At 38.7% G+C, this 22,549-nt stretch overlaps 1 protein-coding gene across 4 annotated transcripts in view; it reads right to left on the bottom strand.

Annotated features, from left to right (window-relative positions):
- Positions 1–22,549, bottom strand: part of TECPR2 (tectonin beta-propeller repeat containing 2) — a 57,535-nt gene that overhangs the window by 30,492 nt on the left and 4,494 nt on the right. The window contains exons 3-13 of one of the 4 annotated variants that reach the window (XM_070751893.1): positions 18,835–18,963; positions 18,364–18,495; positions 17,815–17,972; positions 16,309–16,621; positions 14,841–14,973; positions 13,349–13,822; positions 10,247–11,187; positions 8,490–8,673; positions 5,314–5,487; positions 2,526–2,706; positions 641–782 (exon numbers count right to left, since the gene is read on the bottom strand). In XM_070751893.1, the coding sequence (XP_070607994.1) occupies positions 641–782; positions 2,526–2,706; positions 5,314–5,487; positions 8,490–8,673; positions 10,247–11,187; positions 13,349–13,822; positions 14,841–14,973; positions 16,309–16,621; positions 17,815–17,972; positions 18,364–18,495; positions 18,835–18,963 (2,961 nt within the window). Of the gene's footprint in view, positions 1–640; positions 783–2,525; positions 2,707–5,313; positions 5,488–8,489; positions 8,674–10,246; positions 11,188–13,348; positions 13,823–14,828; positions 14,974–16,308; positions 16,622–17,814; positions 17,973–18,363; positions 18,496–18,834; positions 18,964–22,549 lie in introns of all 4 variants that reach the window. The other 3 variants (XM_070751899.1, XM_070751892.1, XM_070751894.1) reach the window with 3 other exon arrangements.

Below are 22,549 nucleotides of genomic sequence, written 5' to 3' on the forward strand. Positions count from 1 at the left end.
CCATACACCCCCAGAATATAGTAAGAAGGTAGCATATGAAGACATTATTACGCTGATGATTGTTATCTTCAGTAACCTTACAGCATTCTAACAGATGTAATAACTCTATAATGATAATGTTTCCATTCTAAATGTAGCTACATTTTGCTTTACAATTTGTAAAATAAAATTTATAATTATTAGTTTTGTTATGATATTTATTTTCTGTCTCAGAATTGTTTACTTTCCCTTTAAAAAAATATTCAATTAAACTAATTAAACTTAATGTTCGGTTGAACGATACTGCTTTTCTCTTGGTAGAATATCAAGACTCCCTTCCCACATTTTTGGCAACTTTCCTATGAGTTAGAACTCCAGTTCCAGAATCTGATTATAGACATAATTCAGATTTATAAATAGCATTCCTACAAAACAGTGAAACAAGACAACCAATGGATATCTAGATCTAATTAGTAAATGAAGCATGATTTCATCACTATCTTAGGGTGGCAATCATTTATGGGTCTTCCCCAAATCTACTTCCTGTGATCTTCTGACTGGGATTGAATTCAGGATATTATCAGGAATGCAAGTAAGAAATCTGAGCCTCACCACCAAATAAGCCCCCTTTTATACTGTAAGTAGAATAGGAAATGCCTACTTGCCACCAGTGGTTGTCGTCCCCTTGTGGCTTCTTTGAAACAACACCAGTCCTAAACCATAGATTCCCATGAATATCTAAAATCCAGATGGTCTGCTGGTCTCCAAGAGTAATACACACCGGTTCTAGACCTTGCACTTCACTGCAAAAGCAAGCAATACTTGTTTTTCTCACAAAATTTATACAATCGATTACTTAAAATTTTCTATCAGTTTACAAGATTGAACATAACATCATTAAATTCAAAACACAGATATTGCTGTGTCCCTATTACATTATCACCCATAGTTTTAAAACTGTAGATAGATAGATAGATAGATAGATAGATAGATAGATAGATAGATAGATAGATAGATAGATAGATAGATAGATAGATGCTAATTAAAAGTTCATTAGAAAAGCAAAATTTTAATAGCCTCTCTGAATCTCTTTAGGGAAAGGGCCATCTGGATCTTGGTGAGGCAGTGGGATATCTCCCAATATATATTTGAACAATACCCAGAAGGCAGTGGTAGGTTGCTGCCAGTTCAGACCGGTTCTATAGAACCAGTAGTGGGAATTTCCCCCCACTTGCTGAACCAGCAGTGATAACCAGCTGGGCATACCCCGGAACCAGCCTATGGCACTGCCATCTTGTTTCTGCATGCACAGAAGCTGTTTTTTGCTTCTGTGCATGCACTGCTGGGTTTTTAGCACTGTGCATGCATGCCCATGTGGCACGTGAGGAAGCAAACTGGCATCAAGGTAAGTCAGAACCCGCCCCTTCCGGAAGCCTAGTGGAAGCCAACACATTGGCTCTAAAGCTAGTTATATGAATTAATGGATATGAGCATAAATTGACCATTGCAGCCTGCACAATGGTAAATTCCAGGCAGTTTTCTAAGGCAGCCTGACATAAAATCCATTGCAATTGTCAATTCTAGAGATGATTAGAATGATTACCAGGGCTTATTAACATTCCTACAGAAAATATTCCTTCCTCTTTTTAAAAAAATACCAACCATAGTGGAATCTCATTGTATTCCAATTCTATTTATTTGCAATTTAATATATTAAATTCAAAAATGGTATGGCATAATTTAGCCAATTAGCACAACTTAATATTTGCAGATACATTTTATTGAAGAAAACTGAAATTTACATTCCATTGATATCAATGGGCTATACTATAGCAATGATTATCTCTCGATTATGCCACTGCTCATTTTAAAGATATCCAAACTACTTAGTGCAAATTAAATACTGCTTAATCTAATTATAATTTAAAAAGCTAATCAATCTTCTCCAAGTCTTACAAAATCTAATAGCAGAACTGTGATTGAAAGTCACTCACAACCAAGTATACAACTGTTAGAAGCCAATCATGAACAATTTGCAAAACTTAGACAGATAACAAATTTTGGCTTTCCTTGGATCAGAATTGATCATACACAGAAGGCCTAAAGGCCTGGCTCTCCCCTCAAACACAGGCTAGGATGAGGTTAAGTCAGGTCAAGAATTTGTTTAGTCTGGTGGAAGAGTTGATAGAAGAACATCAAATAAGCGAATGAATAATGTTATCTGGATCTAGAAGTCTACATATAAAATATGTATGCAATTCTCATTATTAAGATGTAATAATAATTGTGCGAGATGAAAAAAGTGCATGTTCAATTGTATAACTCAGTGGACATTCTTTCCTTCTTTCCCAAGTTTCAAAACATTTAACAAAAAAAGAAAAAAAAATCAATAAAAACCTGATGCCCTGGTTGGGTGATGCAATATGATCATGTGATGCAATATGTTGTCTAAACCCATGCAAGTCCAAATTAAGATGATGAAAACGCTGGTCCTTGCAAAATCAAGAACTATTATAGGACATTCCTACTGTTTAGAGACTGTTTACCTTATGATATCACATTTCCACTGCTCTCCTTCAGGACAGAAACTGCTTACACCTTCACGAAAGAGAAGCACACGCTGTTCCGTTAATGCCCAAATTATATTATTTCTGGCCGTAATCTGCGATAGTTGATATGGACAGTCTACTTTTACTGCCCTGGCACAGGGACGATCCACGCTGAGGCCTTCAAGTAAAATACAGAGAGCAATACTTGTGTCACTTTTTTAGTTTAGTTTTATTTCCTTTCTATGTAATTTATAACCTACTGTATTTTTCGCTCCATAAGATGCACCGATAGGAGGCAGCTAGGTTTGGAGGAGGAAAACAAGGAAAAAATATAGAGGACCACAGAAAGAGGTCCTCTCATGTGCCAGCTCTGCCTATTGCCTCCTGCACTGTGGAAAAGAGACAGAAAAGGCAGGCAACAACAAAGACGTAAGAAGTTCAGCACTCTTCTGAGTTCAGCATTGTAAGCCCCCATTGCAGTGGTGGGCTACTGCCCGGATGGGGGGGGAACGCAGTTGGGTAACGAAAATGGAGCTCCACCCCAGAGCCCCCAATTTGCACTGAAAGAAGTTGAAAGAAAATGCAGGGCATCCTGCATAAGCCACGCCCACAGTGTGGTAGTAAAAATTTAGGTAGCCCTTGACTGCCCCATTGCCACGGCCTGGCTGCTATTCACGGTACAGTTTCCACCCAATTTTGGTGCATCTTATGGAGAGAAAAATACGGTACTTAGAAAGATAAAGCTGTCTCTGTTTTTGATATTATTATATTTGACCTATACCCTATACCAGTGATGGCAAACCTATGGCACACATGCCACAGATGGCATGTGGAGCCATATCTGATGGCATGCGAGCAGTTGCCCTAGTTTAGCTCCTACGTGCATGCGCACACCAGCCAGCTGATTTTCAGCTCACAGGGAGGTTCTGGAAGGGCATTTCTTACTTCCAGGGGACCTCAAGGAGCGACAGGATGGGGCGTTTCTGCCCTCCCCAGGCTCCAGGGAAGTCTACTGGGCCAATGGGAAGTCAGAAAATGGGCCACTACTGGACTCCAGAGGGCTTGGGAAGGGCATTTTTGCCCTCCTGGGGCATTGAATTATGGGTGTGGGCACTTGTGTGTGTGCGATAGCACGCACGCACATGCTTTCGGCACCAGAGGGAAAAATGGTTCGCCATCACTGCCCTATACCTTCAACATATTTCTCTCTTCTGTGTGGCAATAATTCTATTCAACTGTTATCCAGTTCATTCAGTTACTTAAAATTGTTTGAGGATCAATCTAGTGTGAAAGTACTGCAGGATAAAACTAATACCTTTATCATTATAATTTACAAGCAAAGAACTATGGTTTTTGCCACTGGATTTGGCCACTGTATGTGATCAAATATTAGACTCTGTATAATTACTGGAGCACATATGTACTGCCACAGTAGGGGCAAAATATATAATCCCCTCCTCCTAAATTTCATTGCAATCTTTGGTATAGCTTCCAACAGTGAGATTAAATTTCTCAGGGAGACGGGAAGCATAGTTGGCCAGACATCTAAGAATTCCTGCAGGACAAAAACATACTGTATAACAAATCAAAATATTTACTGTGAAAACCAGTAGCAGCTCATAGAAAAAGGGCAGCAATTCAATCATTACAACCATATTTTTCATTGCAATGAAGTACATAAGTAAATGCAAAATAATAATCAACACCTATGTTTTGAAATTCTAAAAATGTCACTACATTTTTGTCAAATTAGTAAGAGAAAAGTCATTCTGATGTTAAATACAAAGAAGAGCTTTGTATTTAACAACTGGATGGCTTTTCTCTTATTGATTAGAAATATAAAATTATTATTAACAAAGAAATTCCCCATTGAGGCTGACACTGTTTGTTTGTTTGTTTGTTTGTTTGTTTGTTTGTTTATAATTTCTATTTCTATGGCTGCACATTTAGGCACAAATTCCTTCCACCATGTTATCATCAAAGCATGAACACTGTGAACACAATAGAAGTTTCAATTTTTTGCTTGCTCGTTAGTATGAAACAGCAGCATGACTACTGGCTGGTTCCAGGCTCGCTGATAATGAAACCCTGTTAACTGCATGCAGAGAAGAAAATTTTGCTGATTCCCTTGTGTGTGAGAGCTTTGTATGTTGCCTGAAAGCAAGTCTGCTAGGTAAGGGAATCCTACAGTGCTGTGGGGCAATTTAGGTTGATTCAAAACCATTGATTTTTATGTAATACTAAGGCAGTTTAAACATTTTCCTCAATGAACAAATAAATAAATAATGCTCTCTCTTACCTTTCAACAAAATTCTTTGTTGGATCAGTCATTTGATAGGCAAAACATTTTTAAAGGACTCCTATTGTAGATCAGCAAATTTCAAGCCAATAAACCCGTGAAAGACTTTAAACTAAAACCATTTGCCATGGTTAAATCCATCAGCATCAGTCAGTTAATAATTTATTTGGTTTTAGTTTTCAAAAGTCTCTTTCAGGGAACACTTTTATTAGCATTAATTTTTTTGCATTGATTTGTAACAACATTGAGTAGAGTGTTTTAGTTTGTAATACAAATGAACACAACCTAGCTATCTCATCATAACAGAATTGCAATTGGACTTCACAGTGCAATCAACCCATTGGCTACAAAACTTCTTTCAAGAAAAATTGTCCACTTGCTTGGAATTTTCACTGAAAAACCTCCACTAATTTTTGAAGCATTCTCTCAGAATGTAATTTAGTAAGGAGGTAATTCCAGAAGAAATATAAAAACTAGCTTAGGTACCTGTCTGTAGATAGAGATCACCATTTGTTCGGATTATCCAGGCTGTGTCATCACTCAAGGACACAAATGCTGCTTGAGGTAAAGCTTCATACCAGTGACGTTTTCCTCTGATAGTTACTTTGCCACAGGCAAAAGCTTTATTGGTTTTTTGCTCAATCTTCCATAAAAGAGTCCCTATGGAAGAAATCTCGCATAAATAAAATTACTCACAAGAGATCACCTTTAAATCTAATGAATTTCTTGTTTGTTAGCAGCAGTGATTTTAAAGTCTAAGTCTTCATCAACCTGGGGATGGTCTGACCACCATGACAAGGAAATGGGAATATGGAAATGACATCCCATGCATTACTGTGGAATGCAGTAATTTATAAAGGACACATACAAGGTTATATTCTTTAGAGCAGAGGTCCCCAACCGCCGGTCCGCGAACCAGGACCGGGCCGTTGGGGTTTTTCAGCCGGTCCGCAGCGCCAGGGCCCCCTCTGCTCCTCCGCCACCTCCTGCCTTTCACCGCAGCTCCTCCCGCACCCGGAACGCACGCCCTGCCCACCTCACCTTTGCCAAGAGCACTTTGGTCCCGGGCTCTTAGCAAGGGGGTTGCAGGAGAGGCGGGGCCGGCGAAGGTGATATTCAATGTCGGGGGCGCTCGGGCGGTTGCGCGCGCTCCCTATCTCCCTGCTAGCCCACTCGGAATATTCAAAATAAGAAAAACCTTCGCCGGCAAAGGCTTTTCTTATTTTGAATATTCCGAGTGGGCTAGCAGGGAGATAGGGAGCGCGCGCAACCGCCCGAGCGCCCCCGACATTGAATATCACCTTCGCCGGCCCCGCCTCTCCTGCAACCCCCTTGCTGAGAGCCCGGGACGAAAGTGCTCTCGGCAAAGGTGAGACAGGCAGGGCGTGCGCGCATCACCGCTGAGAAGAACGGAGAGAGAACGAGAGTGAGTGAGAGCAACAGACAGCAAGATAGAGAGAAAGTGAGAAAGAGAGAGTGAGAGAAAGGGGGGAGAGAAAGAGATAGCAAGAGAGAGAGAACAAGAGAGAGAAAGAGCGTGAGAAAGAAAACAAGAGAGAAAGAGTGAGAGAGAGAGAAAGCAAAAGAGACAGAAAGAAAACAAGAGAGAGAAAGTGAGAAGAAGAGAGAGAAAGAGGGGGAGAGAGAGAGAAAGAGAGAGGGGGAGAGAGAGAAAGAGAGGGAGAGAGAGAAAGAGAGAGGGAGAGGGGGGAGAGATAGCAAGAGAGGGAGAGAGAGAAAGAGAGAAGGAAAGGGGGAGAGAGGGGGGAGAGAAAGAGAGAGGGAGAGAGAGAGAGGAGATAAAGGAAGAGGAGAGAGAGAAAGGAAGAGAAAGAAAGAAAGAGGGATAGAAAGAGAGAGAGAGTGAGAGATGCTCAGTGAGCCTTTCTTTGAAGTTGCCTTTCTTTCTTTCTTTCTTTCTCTTTCTTGCTTTCTTTCTTGCTTTTTCTTTCTCTCTTTTACCTTCCCTTCCTCTATTTCTTCTTTTCTTTCTCCTTCCTACCTTCTTCCCTCCCTCCCTCCCTTCAGTCCTTCCTCTCTTACTCTCCCCTTTCATAAGTTTCCTTGCTTCCTTCCTCTGTTCCTGTCCCTTCCCCCTTTCTTTCTTTCTTTCTTTCCTTCCTTCCTTCCTTCCTTTCCTCCCTCCATTTCTTGCTTTCCTTTTCCTTCCTCCCTTCTTTCCTCCCTCATTCCCTTCTTTCACTCCTTCCTCTCTTACTCTCCCCTTTCACACCTTTCCTTGCTTCCTTTGCACCCTTCTTCTGTTCCTCTCCCTTCCCTCTTTCCTTCCTTCCTTCCCACCCTCCGTCCATTCATTCACCCATTCCTCTCTTGATCGCCCCTTTTACGGCGCCGCTGACAGCTAGCTCCCCCCCCACACACCGGGCCATGGAAAACTGGTCTAGCTTAAAGCCGGTCCCTGGTGCAAAAAAGGTTGGGGACCTCTGCTTTAGAGGAACAGTCACAAGATAGTTGCAGAGTTTTAAAAATCTAAATCAAAATATGAAAAATGCCAGCTCACGGTAAGCTTTCTTCTCAAGTATTAGGCTAATGAATGAAATCATCTTGTAAGCATTCTTTATATGACAATAACTGCAAATAAAATATATCTCTGGTCATTCTTATTTCCAGAATTCAACATCAAAGAAAGTCCAATATAATGAACATAAAGATGTAACCTACAAGTCATCTAGTATTCCTTCCACCCACAACTCATTTTTCATTTATGTCATGCCTTTTAAACTGAAAACCTAAAGCTCTGCCCTGTTGCTTTCCTTCTTACATGCAAATAAAATATAAAAATTAGAACCAAGCAATCTTTTTAGGAATGTGGTGGTCTTACAATAGAATTATTGTATCTATTGTAGCTGAGTGAATAGCTACTTCTAAATAGGGACTAATTTGTTCAAGCAATCACCTAAGACACTTACAGTTTCCTTGGTAATAAACAGCCCTCTCATTAAAAAAGAGAGACTTAACTAGTTTTTGTATCTGGTGGCACTGGCATTGATGATTAGAGAAGTTGATACAGCATTTGTCAAATAAGAAGTACAAAATAGACCTACAGTACTAGCCAGACGTGGTTCGTTAGGAAAGCCTGAAAGCTGAGAAAATTGATGGGACATGGGCATAATAGATTTACTCAGAGAGGACAAAGGATGGAAACAGAACCTAAAAGATTAATTTGCTCCTGATTTATTTCTGGACTGATCCTGGACAGACAGGATGTTATCTATGTTGACATACATAGTATCCTAGCATTGGTTACGCTTTTAAGGGATGGAAAAACCTCGTCAAAACAACAACAATTTGGTGTAAAAAGAGATATAAAGACAGTTTACATATGTAAATCCATCATTTTCAGAATCAGGAATCCAAATGCTACAGAATGTTTTGTTAATACAAATACTAGAATACATATTTCTACTACTTCATTTCTTTTTGTGGGCAATAAGATGTTTTATAAGAGGACAATTAATAAACATCTGCTACTTGAAGTAAAACAGTTGAAAATGACATTTCTACAAAATAAAGTTTGAAATCCATTCATGTTAAGAGCCTACAATATATTGATATGCTCACAACAATTAAACAAATAATAAATACACTCAAACCATTTTTTTCTGCTATAGGAAAAATGGGATTAAAAATCTAAATCTAACCTGAAGGAGAGACTGCCATCTGCTGGACGTTATCTTCAAATTTCTGCCAACGCAACCCAGCACTAGGTAATGCACTACAATACAGGCTACCTTTGTAATCCAAGCACCAAATGTATTTATCGGAGACAACTAGGCTCAGTATTCCATAGCCAGGACCTGCGTATCCCATCCAGCTTTCTGCAAACTAAAGACTGAAGAATTAGAAGAAGCATAATATACCTTCATGATATATGAAGCTGCCTAATCTTGAAATTATGTAAAGACTTGTGTTTTTTGACAAAGGTATGTTTTAATGTTTAATAAAGATAATTGGGTGATCATTGCAAAGCAGGTAGCTTAAATATCTCTAGCAATGGCTGTTTAATTTGTTTAGTGTGAATTCCCCAAGTTTATCATCAACACCCAAAGTCATAGCTTATACAATATTCTAAATTCTCAATTCATTTTGATGATTGTGAGAAAATTCTGAAAAATCTCAATTCAATAGTGAGCCAGAAAAATAGATATAGGTAGTCTTCAACTTATGACCACAACTGAGCCTAAAATTTCTGTTGCTAAGCAAGACAATTGTTAAGTAAATTTTGCTGTTTTTTTAAAAAATGACCCATTTCACACTTTTTTGCAAAACCAGGAGCATTTTTGCATTCCCCCAGCCCTAAAGAGCACTCTGCAGGCCTCCTAAACCTCTGCATACCCTAATTTATTTATTTTTTAAAGGGATGCAGGGGCGGGATTTCAGGAAGCCAAAAATGACTACAATCAGTGTATAAGATGCACTGACATTTCCACCCTCTTTTAGGAGGGGGGAAAGCTGTGTCTTGTACTCAAAAAAATACATTTGGATGTATGCTCCCTACTCAGAAAGCAAGAATAATTTTGGATATAAGGCACAACTTTCCCAGTTTTCTTTCTAATAAAAGTGGATCTTTCGCCACCTGCTTTCAACATTTCAAATATGCCTGTCAGCTGAAAAAATATGAATGAAAAGATGTAAAAAATATAGTAATTCATTAAACTTTAATTCATAAAGAAAGGCTTTCCTATTTCTCCTGCACTATTTCAGATTCTTTTCAAAAGCATCACTTTCTGGCTGCAGGAAAACAATATGAATATGACAAGATGTTCAAACAGAGTGGGGAAACTGAAGGAAAAGGCAATGTGAATACAGGTGTGTTGCAGTCAGTTTGGAGAGACATTTTACAATGATATTTCCAAGAATCGGACCAGAATATCTCCGGGACCGCCTTCTGCCGCACGAATCCCAGCGACCGGTTAGGTCCCACAGAGTTGGCCTTCTCCGGGTCCCGTCGACTAAACAATGTCGTTTGGCGGTACCCAGGGGAAGAGCCTTCTCTGTGGTGGCCCCGACCCTCTGGAACCAGCTCCCCCCAGATATCAGAGTTGCCCCCACCCTCCTTGCCTTTCGCAAGCTCCTTAAAACCCACCTCTGTCATCAGGCATGGGGGAATTGAAATTTTCCCTTCCCCCTAGGCTTATAAAATTTATACATGGTATGCTTGTATGTATGATTGGTTCTTTAAATTGGGGTTTTTAAGATTATTTTTAATATTAGATATGTTTACATTGTCTTTTTAGCCGCCCCGAGTCTTCGTAGAGGGGCGGCATACAAATCAAATCAAATCAAATCAAATCAAATCAAATCAAACCAAATCAAACCAAACCAAACCAAACCAAACCAAACCAAACCAAACCAAATCAAAAAATAAATAAATGAACAAACAAACAAACAAAAATACCTGATCAGATTTTGAAAGCATCTCCTTCTCAATATTTGACCTGGCTTTATCCCGCGGAAGATGGCAAGCTCCCATTTCGGTCACATTTGTCTCCGAAGACGAATAAACCAAGCCATGCCCATAGATATCCTCTTCATCACTTGATGCGCATCTGTCACCTCTAGCACTGTGAGAGTTACTCATCCATTCACCAGCATAATCAGCAATGACTCCTCCTTTGAAATCCTGTCCAAGTAACATCCTCTCTTGAGGATTTCTTTCTTTTTCAGAAACAGCACGATAATGCTCAGGATTCCCCGGGACTGTGGATTGCAAAGATGGTTGCTGCTCCATCCCCATAACAACTTCACTCTGAGCAGACAATTCATTGGTGCAAAAAGGCGTGTCCCTATTTACAGATGTTCCTTTTGCAGAGTTGGTCTCTTCTAGGGAAGCCGAGGGACCCGGCGGATGTAATCCATCTAAAGTGCATTCCGTTTTACGTAGGAGAGGAAAATGGCCTTCATTTGGGGATATCTGTTTGGGGCCCATTTCTATCTTTTCAGACAGGGGGTTCCAGTTGTGTTCACTAGCATCACTACCCATTTTATTTTCCACAACAACTAAGCAGGGATTTGTAACAGGCAAGGCATCTTCTTCTTTCTCACAATTAGAGAGTTTTAGCAGTTCTAGCGGCTCCTTGTTGTCGTCAGGCGTTAGAGCAACTATTGATTCCAGAGACTGAAGTACACTGAATGTTTCAGTATCGTTTTGTGTTTCCATACTGAACACACTTTCCTGTTCTGCGGAACAGATGCTTAAGCAGTCTGTGGTGCTGCCTTGGAGGCTAGAACTAATGGAGCACGATTTCACATTTAGTATCTGGAAACTATCAGTGAAGGCTTGCTGTTCATAAGAGGGTGTGCTTTCCAGAGAGGTAGGGTTTCTCCTGGTGCCATTTTCTAAATTCAAATCAGGTTGGAAAAGGTGGAGGCAAGAAAAATTAAAGGAAGGAAAGGAGAAGTTTATTAAGAACCAAATATCACAAAATAAAAATTTGAAATTTGAATTTATACTTCATTCTAACTTTTACCCTGAGTGATTCAGTAGACTAAACTGCCTATCTGAACACTAGCAATAACTAGCAATGCCCTATGGGTATACAACTGCTGCCCTGGATAGAAATACTGTGGTCTCATAAATCTGGAAGACTCTGAATTGGAGAAGGATGTCATGAAGTATTTTATGGTCACCCTCAGAGGTGGGCTGCTAAGGTGGCACAGTACTGCACCTGTGCAGGTAGCAGAATCGCGCATAGAGATGCAGATGTGCCTATGTTTCAGCGCAGTTTTGTGCTTTCATGCATGCGTGGAAGCAAAAATCTGCACCCAAATACGGGTGCAGCTGCGTCTCTGCACGCAATTCTGCTACTTGACAGGTGCAATAGCAGAATTGCGCTGGACGCCGCTAGCACTCAGAGCCACGGGACGAGCACACGTCACCGTTCCACCCTAGCAGCCCACCTCTGGTCACCCTATAAAGTGGAAATACTATTCAGGATTTCATGCAAGGTCTTCTTCAACTCTGTTTTTAAAAATTATTTAGTTGAAGATGGTGGAAATTAAACCCAAGTTCTTTTATGAAGAGAACACACATTTTGTCACTAAACTTGATACTCCTGATTGCAATTTTAGCATAAACCTAATATAAATATAAATAATATAAATAAACTAATATGTTGTGGTACCTAAGAGTCTGAGCTTCGACTTAGAAAACCATTTTATTTTGCCATTAATTATGTAGAAAATTTGTCTCACCTTGTTTCATGCACTATAAAATAGTAAAATCATTGATCTATCTGCCCAAGACTGCTTCAGGTTTAGAAGATAACACATATGAAGCATTTTGGGACATCAGAAGTGTTACAAAAAGGCTGCTTTCTGCTATGACAATTCTCAACAGTAGAATAAAACATATAATCCAATACTTGATTCCACATTTGAAATTGGAACATTCACATTTCATCCTTCTGCTTTAAAAATATATTGACTCAATTGTGCAGATCCTATGGAACAAAAAACACTGAAGGCCAGCTAACACCAAGAGTCTTAAAAAATCCAATTACCGTAGATACAAAATTTACTACCCAATTAAGACAGAATTACCTGTGCAAATGACAAGTGTAATCTGAATTTTAAAAGGTGTTGGCTTACCTGAAGGCATTGGCTTATTCTGTGTGCTGCGGGGAGAGTCCAAGCATGGGATAAAACTCTGGCTTGTTGTTAAGGGACTGAGTTTAAATTTAGCTTGAAGTACACCCTCTATCTGCTTCATAAGTCAATTTTCAAACGAAGACATAGATGAACTTCCAATGAAGTAGAGTCAAGGTAGTAGGTGTCGCGATCCTGGGCCACACCAAGCCAGGGCAGGTTTGGACTCTCCCCGCAGCGCACTGAGAAGACCGTTCAGGTAAACCAATGCCTCTTCTCCTGTGCGCTGCTAAGAAGAATCCAAGCATGGAATTTACCCAAGGTCAATTGTCTAGAGTGGGAGAAGGCCGGCCCAGGGGAGCAAAAGTGGAGCAAAACCTCTGTAGCACCCGCCTGCCAAAGGCAGCCTTGGTAGAGGCAAACAAGTCAAGTTTGTAATGTTTGACAAATGGGGAAGGTGAAGAGCACATAGCCATTCTGCATATTTCTTCAATGGAAGCCTGCATGGCCCATGCCACTGAGGTAGCTGGACAATAGGTGGAATGTGCGGTGATCCTACCAGGGACAGAACTGGACTATCACTCATAAGCCCGGCCGATGCATGCCTTAACAACCAACCAGAGTGGGATCCCATGCTTGGATTCCCCTTAGAAGTGCACAGGACCATATGCCAGGATTTAAAAAACAAGTGTACAGAGTAAAGCAGCCAAACTCTTATACTATTCATAACAAATGTATAAATTAATTCATTCTGAGATTAAGAACAATAAAAATTATGTTAATTTTATAACTCATTACTCCTGCGACATTCTCCTGCGACATTCTATTAGATCAGATTGGAATTTTACAGGCTACATACAAAAGGGGGGGAAATTAAGAATGTAACAATTAGTCTTTCTCCTTGAGCATTTACCTGCCTTTTTCTTTTTCTTTTTTTTCACTTTGATTTGTTTTATAATCAGTTCCTGGTTGAAATCTTCTGAGCTGATCAGGCTCAACCTTTGTGAAAGTTGTTGATCCACTCTCTGTATTTCTGATGACGTTTGATCCCCATTGGTCAAAGAACTGGAGCCACTGTCCATAGAATTCATAGAACTGCTCCTGCTTCTTGATTCACTGACTGCAGAGTATTCTCTTCTTCTTGGGTTAGTGCTCAAGTCCCCTAGTCCATCAAAGCTCTGTGAGCGAATTTTCTGTGCTACTTCCTGGTCAGCTCTTCCTACAAAGCCATTTTTGTCACTAGGTGTTTGGGGTGAGGAGAAGTTACTTGATTTTGGGTTTGCTTCTAGAGAGGGATCACATGAGACTGAAGCAATTACTAAATGTGGTCTTTCTAATTTTGGGCTCAAATCAGATTCCAGGCTGGTCCAAGCTTGTGAATTCGTATCTGAAATATGACAAATTGATAAATATTAGATGACAATTTACAGGAGCAAGAAAACACAGGAATGACTTATAAAATAGAATTAGTATAAAATGAGTGGCCTTCTCAAATGAGTACTTCTTCTCACAACATACATAGGTTATTACTTCCATTAGCATAAAATGTGTTTTTAAAAAGGATAAATTAATATTTCACAACTTTGCTAGTCATATTAGCAGCAATAGATGTAAACAAATATGAAATATGTACATTACTTATATATTTCCTAGAAATATCCACTTAGTTATTGCCAAAAAGAATATGGGGTAAGAGAAACATTTATATTATTTACATAATATCTGATGTTTTTTTCCACAGTGAATATGACAGTAATGAAAAATTGATTGGAGAAAAAAGTAAGAACTAAGAACTAATACAGTATTGAACAGCAGCCAAATCTTTCTACTGCCATAACATCTTATGTAAAGATCAGGTTACAATCTTTATTTTCTTAAAACTGATCTGTTTTAGCTGGAACTAATTGTTAGTTACATTTAATATGACCTGACAACATTATCAAGGAATAGTTGCAATGTGATGGATAACCATGCAAAAATAAAATAAAATCTATTCATGTTTTACTGTAAAAAAAAGCTTTCTCTTCTACGCTAATGCCTAAGTTATTTGACTTCTGAGAACCCCCCCCCCCCCCAAAAAAAAAGAGTAGGGAGTTCCTGGCAATAATAGTGTGATCTCCATCTCTAGTCACCTGCAACACTAGTTAATAGAGAATTGTTTCCTAATAATCAGGAGCATATGAAGATTTATGGATGCCTCTTGCCTTTGACATTTGATATTAGGTTTAAGAAATGGCTATGTTTGAATAGTTTTACTGAATATAGCTTGTGTTGTTTTAATATAGTTTTTATAGTATGGTTCTTTTAAATTTTTCATTCTTTTGTATGTACCATGCCCCTAATGAAAGAATACAAGAACAAGAATTTTCAGGACACAATCATTTTATACATACCAATATGCAAACCTATTGACATCAATCCTTCAGGCCTGCTTGAGATTCTAATGATATCTCTGTCTCCCTTTAAAAGGAATATCTCATTTTCGGTACAGGACACAGATACTATATCCCCACATCCTTCCAAACTTCCAATCATGGTCTGTGAAAACAAGGGGGGGGGGGGGAGATAGGGCTCCATTAAGATACAGCATTTTTAAAAATCAATGCTACAATCAACCACACCATCATTTGTTTTAAATTTAAACGAAATACTTGTGCAACACTAATTCTGGGTCCCAAATTCAGTAGAAACATAGTCTAAATTCTAGTTTGGCTATGCAGTGAGCAGAACTTATTTCACACCAGTTGCTGCAGTATCAGCAATAATAAATTTCCATATATACTCACCTACAAGCCCATCTACAGGTAAGCTGACTCTCAAAGTTTTACGGTCCACCTGCAGATAAGCCAACTCACATTTTTTTGGTGAGATTTTGGTTTAAAAAATAAGGAACTGTTTATATGCAGATAGGCTTATAAACAAGTATATACCGAAAATGCAGTTGCTTTCAAAAAGTCAGCCTCCAGGAATCAGAGAGGCAGCAGTGGTTTGCGACCCTACCTGTCAGCTTCCCTACTGATCTTCTGGGGAAGACAACAGGGAAGAACTGCAAATCCTATGATCATAGGGCGCTTGGCAATCTATCATCAGTGCAAATGAGTTGCCAAGCCCCCATGTCACATGTAACTTTGGGCATGGGTTGGAAATCTCTTCATTCATTCACTTAAATTCTAATTTCAAATGGCCACTGAATGAATTGTCATTCATCCAGGTTTACCTGTATATAGATCTGGGTAACTGGAACTGATAAATATTATCTGAGATTCACTAAAATTGCTAGAGTCTTTTTTTAATTAAAAATATATATTTGCTTCTAATTGCAAGTTCTGGTGTCTTCCCAAAATAAGATAGTTTTCATATAGAAGTTTATGAACTTGGTGTTATATGAACTTGCAGCAGCAGACCTCATAATAGTGGTGCCTCATAGACAGTCACTTTTAACCTGTTTTAGTTTTCATGTATTCCATTCACCTCATTAGATACCTGGAATATAATCCTGGGAAAAATATACAAAATATATATATTTTGAAAGAGTACAAAGATTTAAAAAGTTAGAGAAAATGCAGAAGGAAGGCTTTCTCCCCAGATACTACAGTAAGTCTTAAAAGAGCTTATAATCTAATCGTGTAAGGAAAATAATTGAAAATTGTGTATTCATTTCTAGGAGCTACAAAATTTAGCTTGGGAACTCTATGCACCTTGCATGCTGCAGCCCAACGCAACATATTTCTTTCAAATCGAGTTACAAAAGACACCCACTAAATTGCAAGGCAAAATCTTTGCATGAAACATTTTTCACATGATTCCTTTCTATCATGCAACTATCTCAGAAACGAATTACAAACTCACTGCATTCTGTCTTGTCTTTCTTACCTGGTTTACTGTATCTAACAAATAAATGCTATATTCATTCCAGCTCAACACCCATCCTTCTTGGAAAAAGCAGGAAATGAGTCCAAACTGTCTTTCTGGGAAATTACAGCTGCTCTTGTTAAAGGAGTCCGCTCGGGGGTATAATTCAAAAGTCTTCATTCCAGCAGTAAATACATCTTTAAAAAGATATGTGGCTTGAACTGTCCCATGAACATCTGATTTCCAAAGGCGAATGCCAGGTCTTGAAGCAAAGAGCATTAGATCACTTTGCTTACGCAGCCCAGGTATAAAGCAGGCGCCAAATTTGCCTGTACTAAAATGTAAAAGCAAAACAATTATCAGTACAGATAAATGCATTTGAGAATGGGGGATATTTGTTTAACACAAGGTGTTTGGGGTGAGGAGAGTATTTTTAGTGAAGAATGAAATCATTGCTTAGAGTTGTTCAGATACAGAGGTTGTTTGGCTTTTTTAAATAGGGTTTTATATGCTTTTTAATATTAGATGTGTTCTACTATAATATTGTTTTTATTATTGTTGTGAGCCGCCCCGAGTCTTCGGAGAGGGGTGAAATACAAATCTAATAAATTATTATTATTATTATTGTTGTTGTTGTTGTTGTTGTTGTTGCTATTATTATTATTATTTCCCAAAATGGGAAGGTGGTGAGACCCCTCCACAAGAAGCCTCCCCTGGATCCAGAAGAATTAAAGAACTTCCCTCTAGTCTCCAGCCTTCCCTTGTGGCATGAGAGTCATTCCTCTATCTTGGTGCTACTTGACCTCTCAGAGGCTTTCGATACCATTGACCATGGTATCCTTTTCGGACGACTAAGGGAACTAGGGCTGGGAGGCACCGTGTTGCGGTGGGTTTCCTCCTATCTCTCTGGTCATTCACAGTCAGTGTTGGCAGGAGGACAGAGGTCGATCCCTAGACCTCTTGTTTGTGGGGTGTCTCAGGGCTTGGCCCTCTCTCACCTCCTATTTAATATCCACATGAAACCACTGGGTGTGGTCATCCGACATTTTGGGGTGAGGTATCAGCAATATGCTGATGGTATCCAGTTGTATATCTCTACCCCATGTCAGTTCAATGACGCAGTGGATGTGATGTGGTAAACAGTGTTGGCTGGCAGGCCCGCAGGGAAGGGCCTTCTCTGTGACTGCCCCAGCTCTCTGGAATCAACTACCCCTTGAAATCCAGACTGCCCCCACTCTATTGACCTTCTGGAAAGCATTGAAGACTTGACATATTTTTGAAATTTCAAATGTGCCTATCAGCCCTAAAAAGCTAATGACATACTTTAATTTGTGACAAGTAGAAATAGCATATATTTTCAGTTAAGCATGCTATTTTAAATAAAACCGGTACTTGAAATCATTCACCTTTTAAAAATAAAAGTTTTAAATATTTTTAAAGAAAAATATTTTACCACTCTTAAGAATTAAAGTTATTACTGTGAGTTTTAAATAGAGACTTTCCTTCAAACCAAAATTTGATAATTACGTTTTTCTGGGTTGAGTTCCAACTTGTTTGACAGATTTTTCTTCAGTATAAAAAAGTACAGTTCGTTGTAAAGTGGAGATCAACAACACTTTCTGGCTATAATCTAGCTGTACGATTGAAGATGGTTCTTCTAATATTAAACTGGAATTGCAAAGACCCTAAAAAACAGAACATAGATACAGAAATAGTTAAATAGTTATAATTCAATACGACTGGCACTCACTGGAACCCAACTCACATAATTCATCTGTCACCATGTTGAAGGTGACCAAATGTTTCCTCTTGGGCACAAGATAACAATATCCACTTACTCCGTATTGTCCTATTGGTCAGAAGGAGATGCATGGTCCTCTCAGAACCCCCATCAGATACAACTCATTTTAAAAAACACCACCACCAGATCTCTCAGTAATAGATGTCGTACTTATTGGCTCCCCACTTTCAGGAAAGATGTTGCAGGATTACACGCATCCTTGATCGACCCGGCAAGAAACTGTATTCCAGGAATCAAATTTTGGAAAATAACGTTTTAGTCAAATAGCTACTCACCTGATCTAAATCCAAAGCAGAATAAACTATTTTCCCTCGGTCATCCCCAGAAAATAACTTCATTCCATTCGGACTCCATGCCAAGGCTGTAATGCTGCTTTTGTGAAAACCAGACACATTAAATCTCCGAAGCTGCAAATAAAGATATCATGTATCATCAATATATTGCATAAAAGAGACTGAAAGGGGAAAAAAGAGGAAACATCCATTGGATTGATTCATTAGTCTAGTTTACAAGTTGGTATTTCTCACTTTGACTATTTTAGTTTAACATATACACCAAAAGTCATTGAATGTGTTAATGGAGAAAGGAGGGGAGTAGAAAGAAAATGGAAAAGAAGAGAAAACTCAAAAATCTACTGTATTTGAAATCTTTAAATATTAGATTTTTTTTTTAGGTGTCTTAATTAAGGAATTATACACCTCCAAGAACAAGTTGTGATTAGGACAAGCTTCACATAGGGTCCTTACTTGTTTGTTTCTCCCAGGTAATGAAGAAACAAGCTGAAAAATAGCAATCTTGCCTGAAACTGTTCCCACTGCAACAAGATCATCAAAGCAGTTTAAGAGTTTCACAATGGTAATGGATTCATTCTTCCCCTAATAAAACAAAATGATGATTATGAAATTAAGAAATAAACTTCACTTGTTTCAGGTCAGGCAATACTATTTTTAAATCAGGACTTGGATGTGGTTTAAATACTATCATTGAATAATTAAAGAACTAAAGAATTAAAAAGTGAATCTCAAAAATGTCGATCTGACAAATAACTAGCTTGATTGCTGTAAGAGATATGAAACTAAAAATATAAAAAGTGGACAGCAATCATCATGTTAATGACTCAGAACTTTTGTGACACATCTTTGGGTGAGAATGAAAAAAATATGGATAAAAATATCTGCAAATTGCACAATTTTAGGCATTATACTGCTGCTCCTAAGAGTTTTTTACGATTAGTCATGAATTTATTTTAAGGCCCTTCTCCATTTCTGCAGATTTATTTTTTCACACTTTATACATGAACAATTGCATTATAAGAGCCTCGATGGTGCAGTGGTTAGACTGAAGTACTGATAGCAGTTTGGCAGATCGAATCTCAGTAGGCTCAAGTTTAACTCCATCCTTCCAAGGTCGGTAAAATGAGGACCCAGATTGTTGGGGGCAATATGCTTACTCCTTGGAAACCACTTAGAGAGGACTCTAAAGCACTGTGAAGTGGTATATGAGTCTAAATGCTAAATGCTAATGCTATTAGTTATAATATTACAAAATCTGAAAAGTGCTATATTGCTGAATGTTGACAAAGATTTTACTTTACCTTGCTGCTACTAACATCCTTTGTTGCAAAAGTTAGGCTTAAATTGAAGAAAGTAGGGAAAAGCACTAGGCCACTCAGGTGGGAACTAAATCATATCCCTAATGAATATACAATAGAGGTGACAAAAAGATTTAAGGAATTAGATTTGATAGACACAGAAGAACTATGAATGGAGATTTGCAACATTTTACAAGAGGTAACAACTAAAACCATCCCAAAGAAAAAGAAATGCAAGAAAGCAAAATGGCTAAGGAAGCTTTGCAAATAGCTGAGGAAAGAAGGGAAGTGAAAGGCAAGGGAGAAATATGAAGATACACCCAATTTAATGCAGAATTCCAGAAAATAGCTAGAAGAAATAAGAATGCCTTCTTAAATGAACAATGCAAAGAAATAGAAGAAAACAATAGAATAGGGAGGGACCAGAGATCTCTTTAAGAAAATTGAAGATATGAAGGAAATGTTTAATGCAAAGATAAGCATGATAAAGGACCAAAATGGTAGGGACCTAACAGAGGCAGAAGAGATTACGAAGAGGTGGCAAAATTGCACAGAAGAACTATACAAGAACAAGCTTAACGTCCCCTGATAACCACAATGGGATGGTCACTGGCCTTGAGCCAGACATCCTAAAATGTGAAGTCAAATGAGCCTTAGGAAATCTGAGCAACAACAAAGCTAGTGGAGGTGACAGTATCCTAGCTGCTATTCAAAATCTTTAAAGATAATGCAGTAAAAGTGCTACACTCAATTTGCCAGCAAATTTGGAAAACAAGGATTGGAAAAGGTAAGTTTAAATTCCAATTCCAAAAAAAGGCAATGCCAAAGAATGTTCAAACTATTGCACTATTGCACTCATTTCACATGCTAGTAAAGTTTTGCTTGAAATCCTACAAGCCAGGCTCCAGCAGTATGTGGATCGAAAACTACCAGAAGTACAAGGTAGAGGAACTAGAGATCAAATTGCCAACATAAGCTAGATCATAGGGAGTTCCAGAAAAAGATCTACTTCTGCTTCATTGACTATGCTATAGCCTTTGATTGTGTGGATCACAGAAATTGTGGCAAGTACTTAAAGAGATGGGAATACCAGACCATCTTATTTGTCTCTTGAGAAGCCTTTATGCGGGTCAAGAGGCACAGTGAGAACTGGACACAGAACCACTGATTCGTTCAAAATTGGGAAAGGAGTCCGGCAAGGCTGTATACTGTTGCCTTACCTAATTAACTTATATGCAAAGCATATAATGAGAAAGGTGGGGCTAGATGAATCGAAAGTTGGAATTAAGATTACCAGTAGAAACATCAACTTCAAATATGCAGATGATACCACTCTAATGGCAGAAAGTGAAGAGGAACTAAAGAACCTCTTGATACAGGTGAAGAAGGAGAATGCAAAAGTTGGCTTGAAACTCGACATTAAGAAAATTTAAGATCATGACATCCGGCCCTCTCAATTCCTGGCAAATAGATGGAAAAGAAATTGAGGTAGTGACAAATTTTATTTTCCTGGACTCCAAGACCACCGCATGTGGGGACTGCATCCAAGAATTAAAAGACATTTGCTCCTGAGGAGGAAAGCTATGACAAATCTAGACAGCATATTAAAAAGCAGAGACATCACCCTGCCAACAAAACTGTGTATAGTCAAGGCTATAGTTTTCCCAGTTGCAATGTATGGCTGTGAAGTTGGACCATAAGAAAGGCTGAGCACCAAAGAATAGTTCAAAAAGGCCTTTGAACTATTTATTTATTTATTTATTTTATTTATTATTTAGATTTGTATGCCGCCCCTCTCCGAAGACTATGGTGCTGGAGAAGACTCCTGCGAGTCCCTTGGATTGCAAGGCGATCCACAGGGTCAGTCCTAGAAAAGATCAACCCTGACTGCTCTTTAGAAGGCCAGATCCTAAAGATGAAACTCAAATACTTTGACCACCTAATGAGAAGGAAGGACTCACTGGACAAGAGCCTAATGCTAGAAAAGATTGAGGGCAAAAGAAGGGGAGGACAGAGAAATGAGGTGGCTGGATGGAGTCACTGAAGTAGTAGGCTTAAGCTTAAATGGACTCCAGAAGATAATAGAGAACAGGAAAGCCTGGAGGAACATTGTCATGGGGTTGCAATGGATCTGACACGACTTCACAACTAACAACCACTACAACCACTGCTATTTGTTTTTAATTAATAGAATCATAAACATATTGTACCATAATGAAAGGAATGCTTTTGTTTCACATTGTTGTTTGGACTCAATTCAAGGGGTTGGTTTTAACCTTTAAATCTTTATATAATTTTAGAAGCAGACATCTCCTTCATTATGAACTTGATCAGGAATTATGATTTATAAGCTTTTGGTAGATATTAGTATTCATAAAGACCCATTTTAAAGAAGGATCTTAGACAATCTGCACAGTTTTTGCTGTCTCTAAACTTCCCATTCTGGGGAGTATTGTGGAAAAGTTGACTGCAGTTTCTAAAAAGTCCAGAGAAAATAAATTATCTGAATTCTTTTCAATTAGTTTAAAGCATATCAGTGAGAAAGAACTAACCACACTTGAAGGGAGAGGTATTTAAGGTTTAGTTTTTTAGTTTTTCTCCTCGTTTTATACCATGCAGCAGCATGCTCCAGATTCCATCTGTTGAACAATGACATCTGATAGAAACCAAGATTCAAACAGGTACTGTGGTTTAAATGAACCTTGAAGATCTGGCTCTTTCCATGAACTTTAGGCTACAACGAATTGTGGAAATCCTTTGCAAGGGGCTGTTATGTTTATTTATTTACTTACTTACTTATTTATTTATTTATTTATTGGACTTATATGCCGTCCCTCTCCGTGGATTCAGTGTGGCTTACAACATTCCAA

Source organism: Erythrolamprus reginae, chromosome 1 (genome assembly GCF_031021105.1).
Source record: "Erythrolamprus reginae isolate rEryReg1 chromosome 1, rEryReg1.hap1, whole genome shotgun sequence".
NCBI lineage: Eukaryota > Metazoa > Chordata > Lepidosauria > Squamata > Dipsadidae > Erythrolamprus > Erythrolamprus reginae.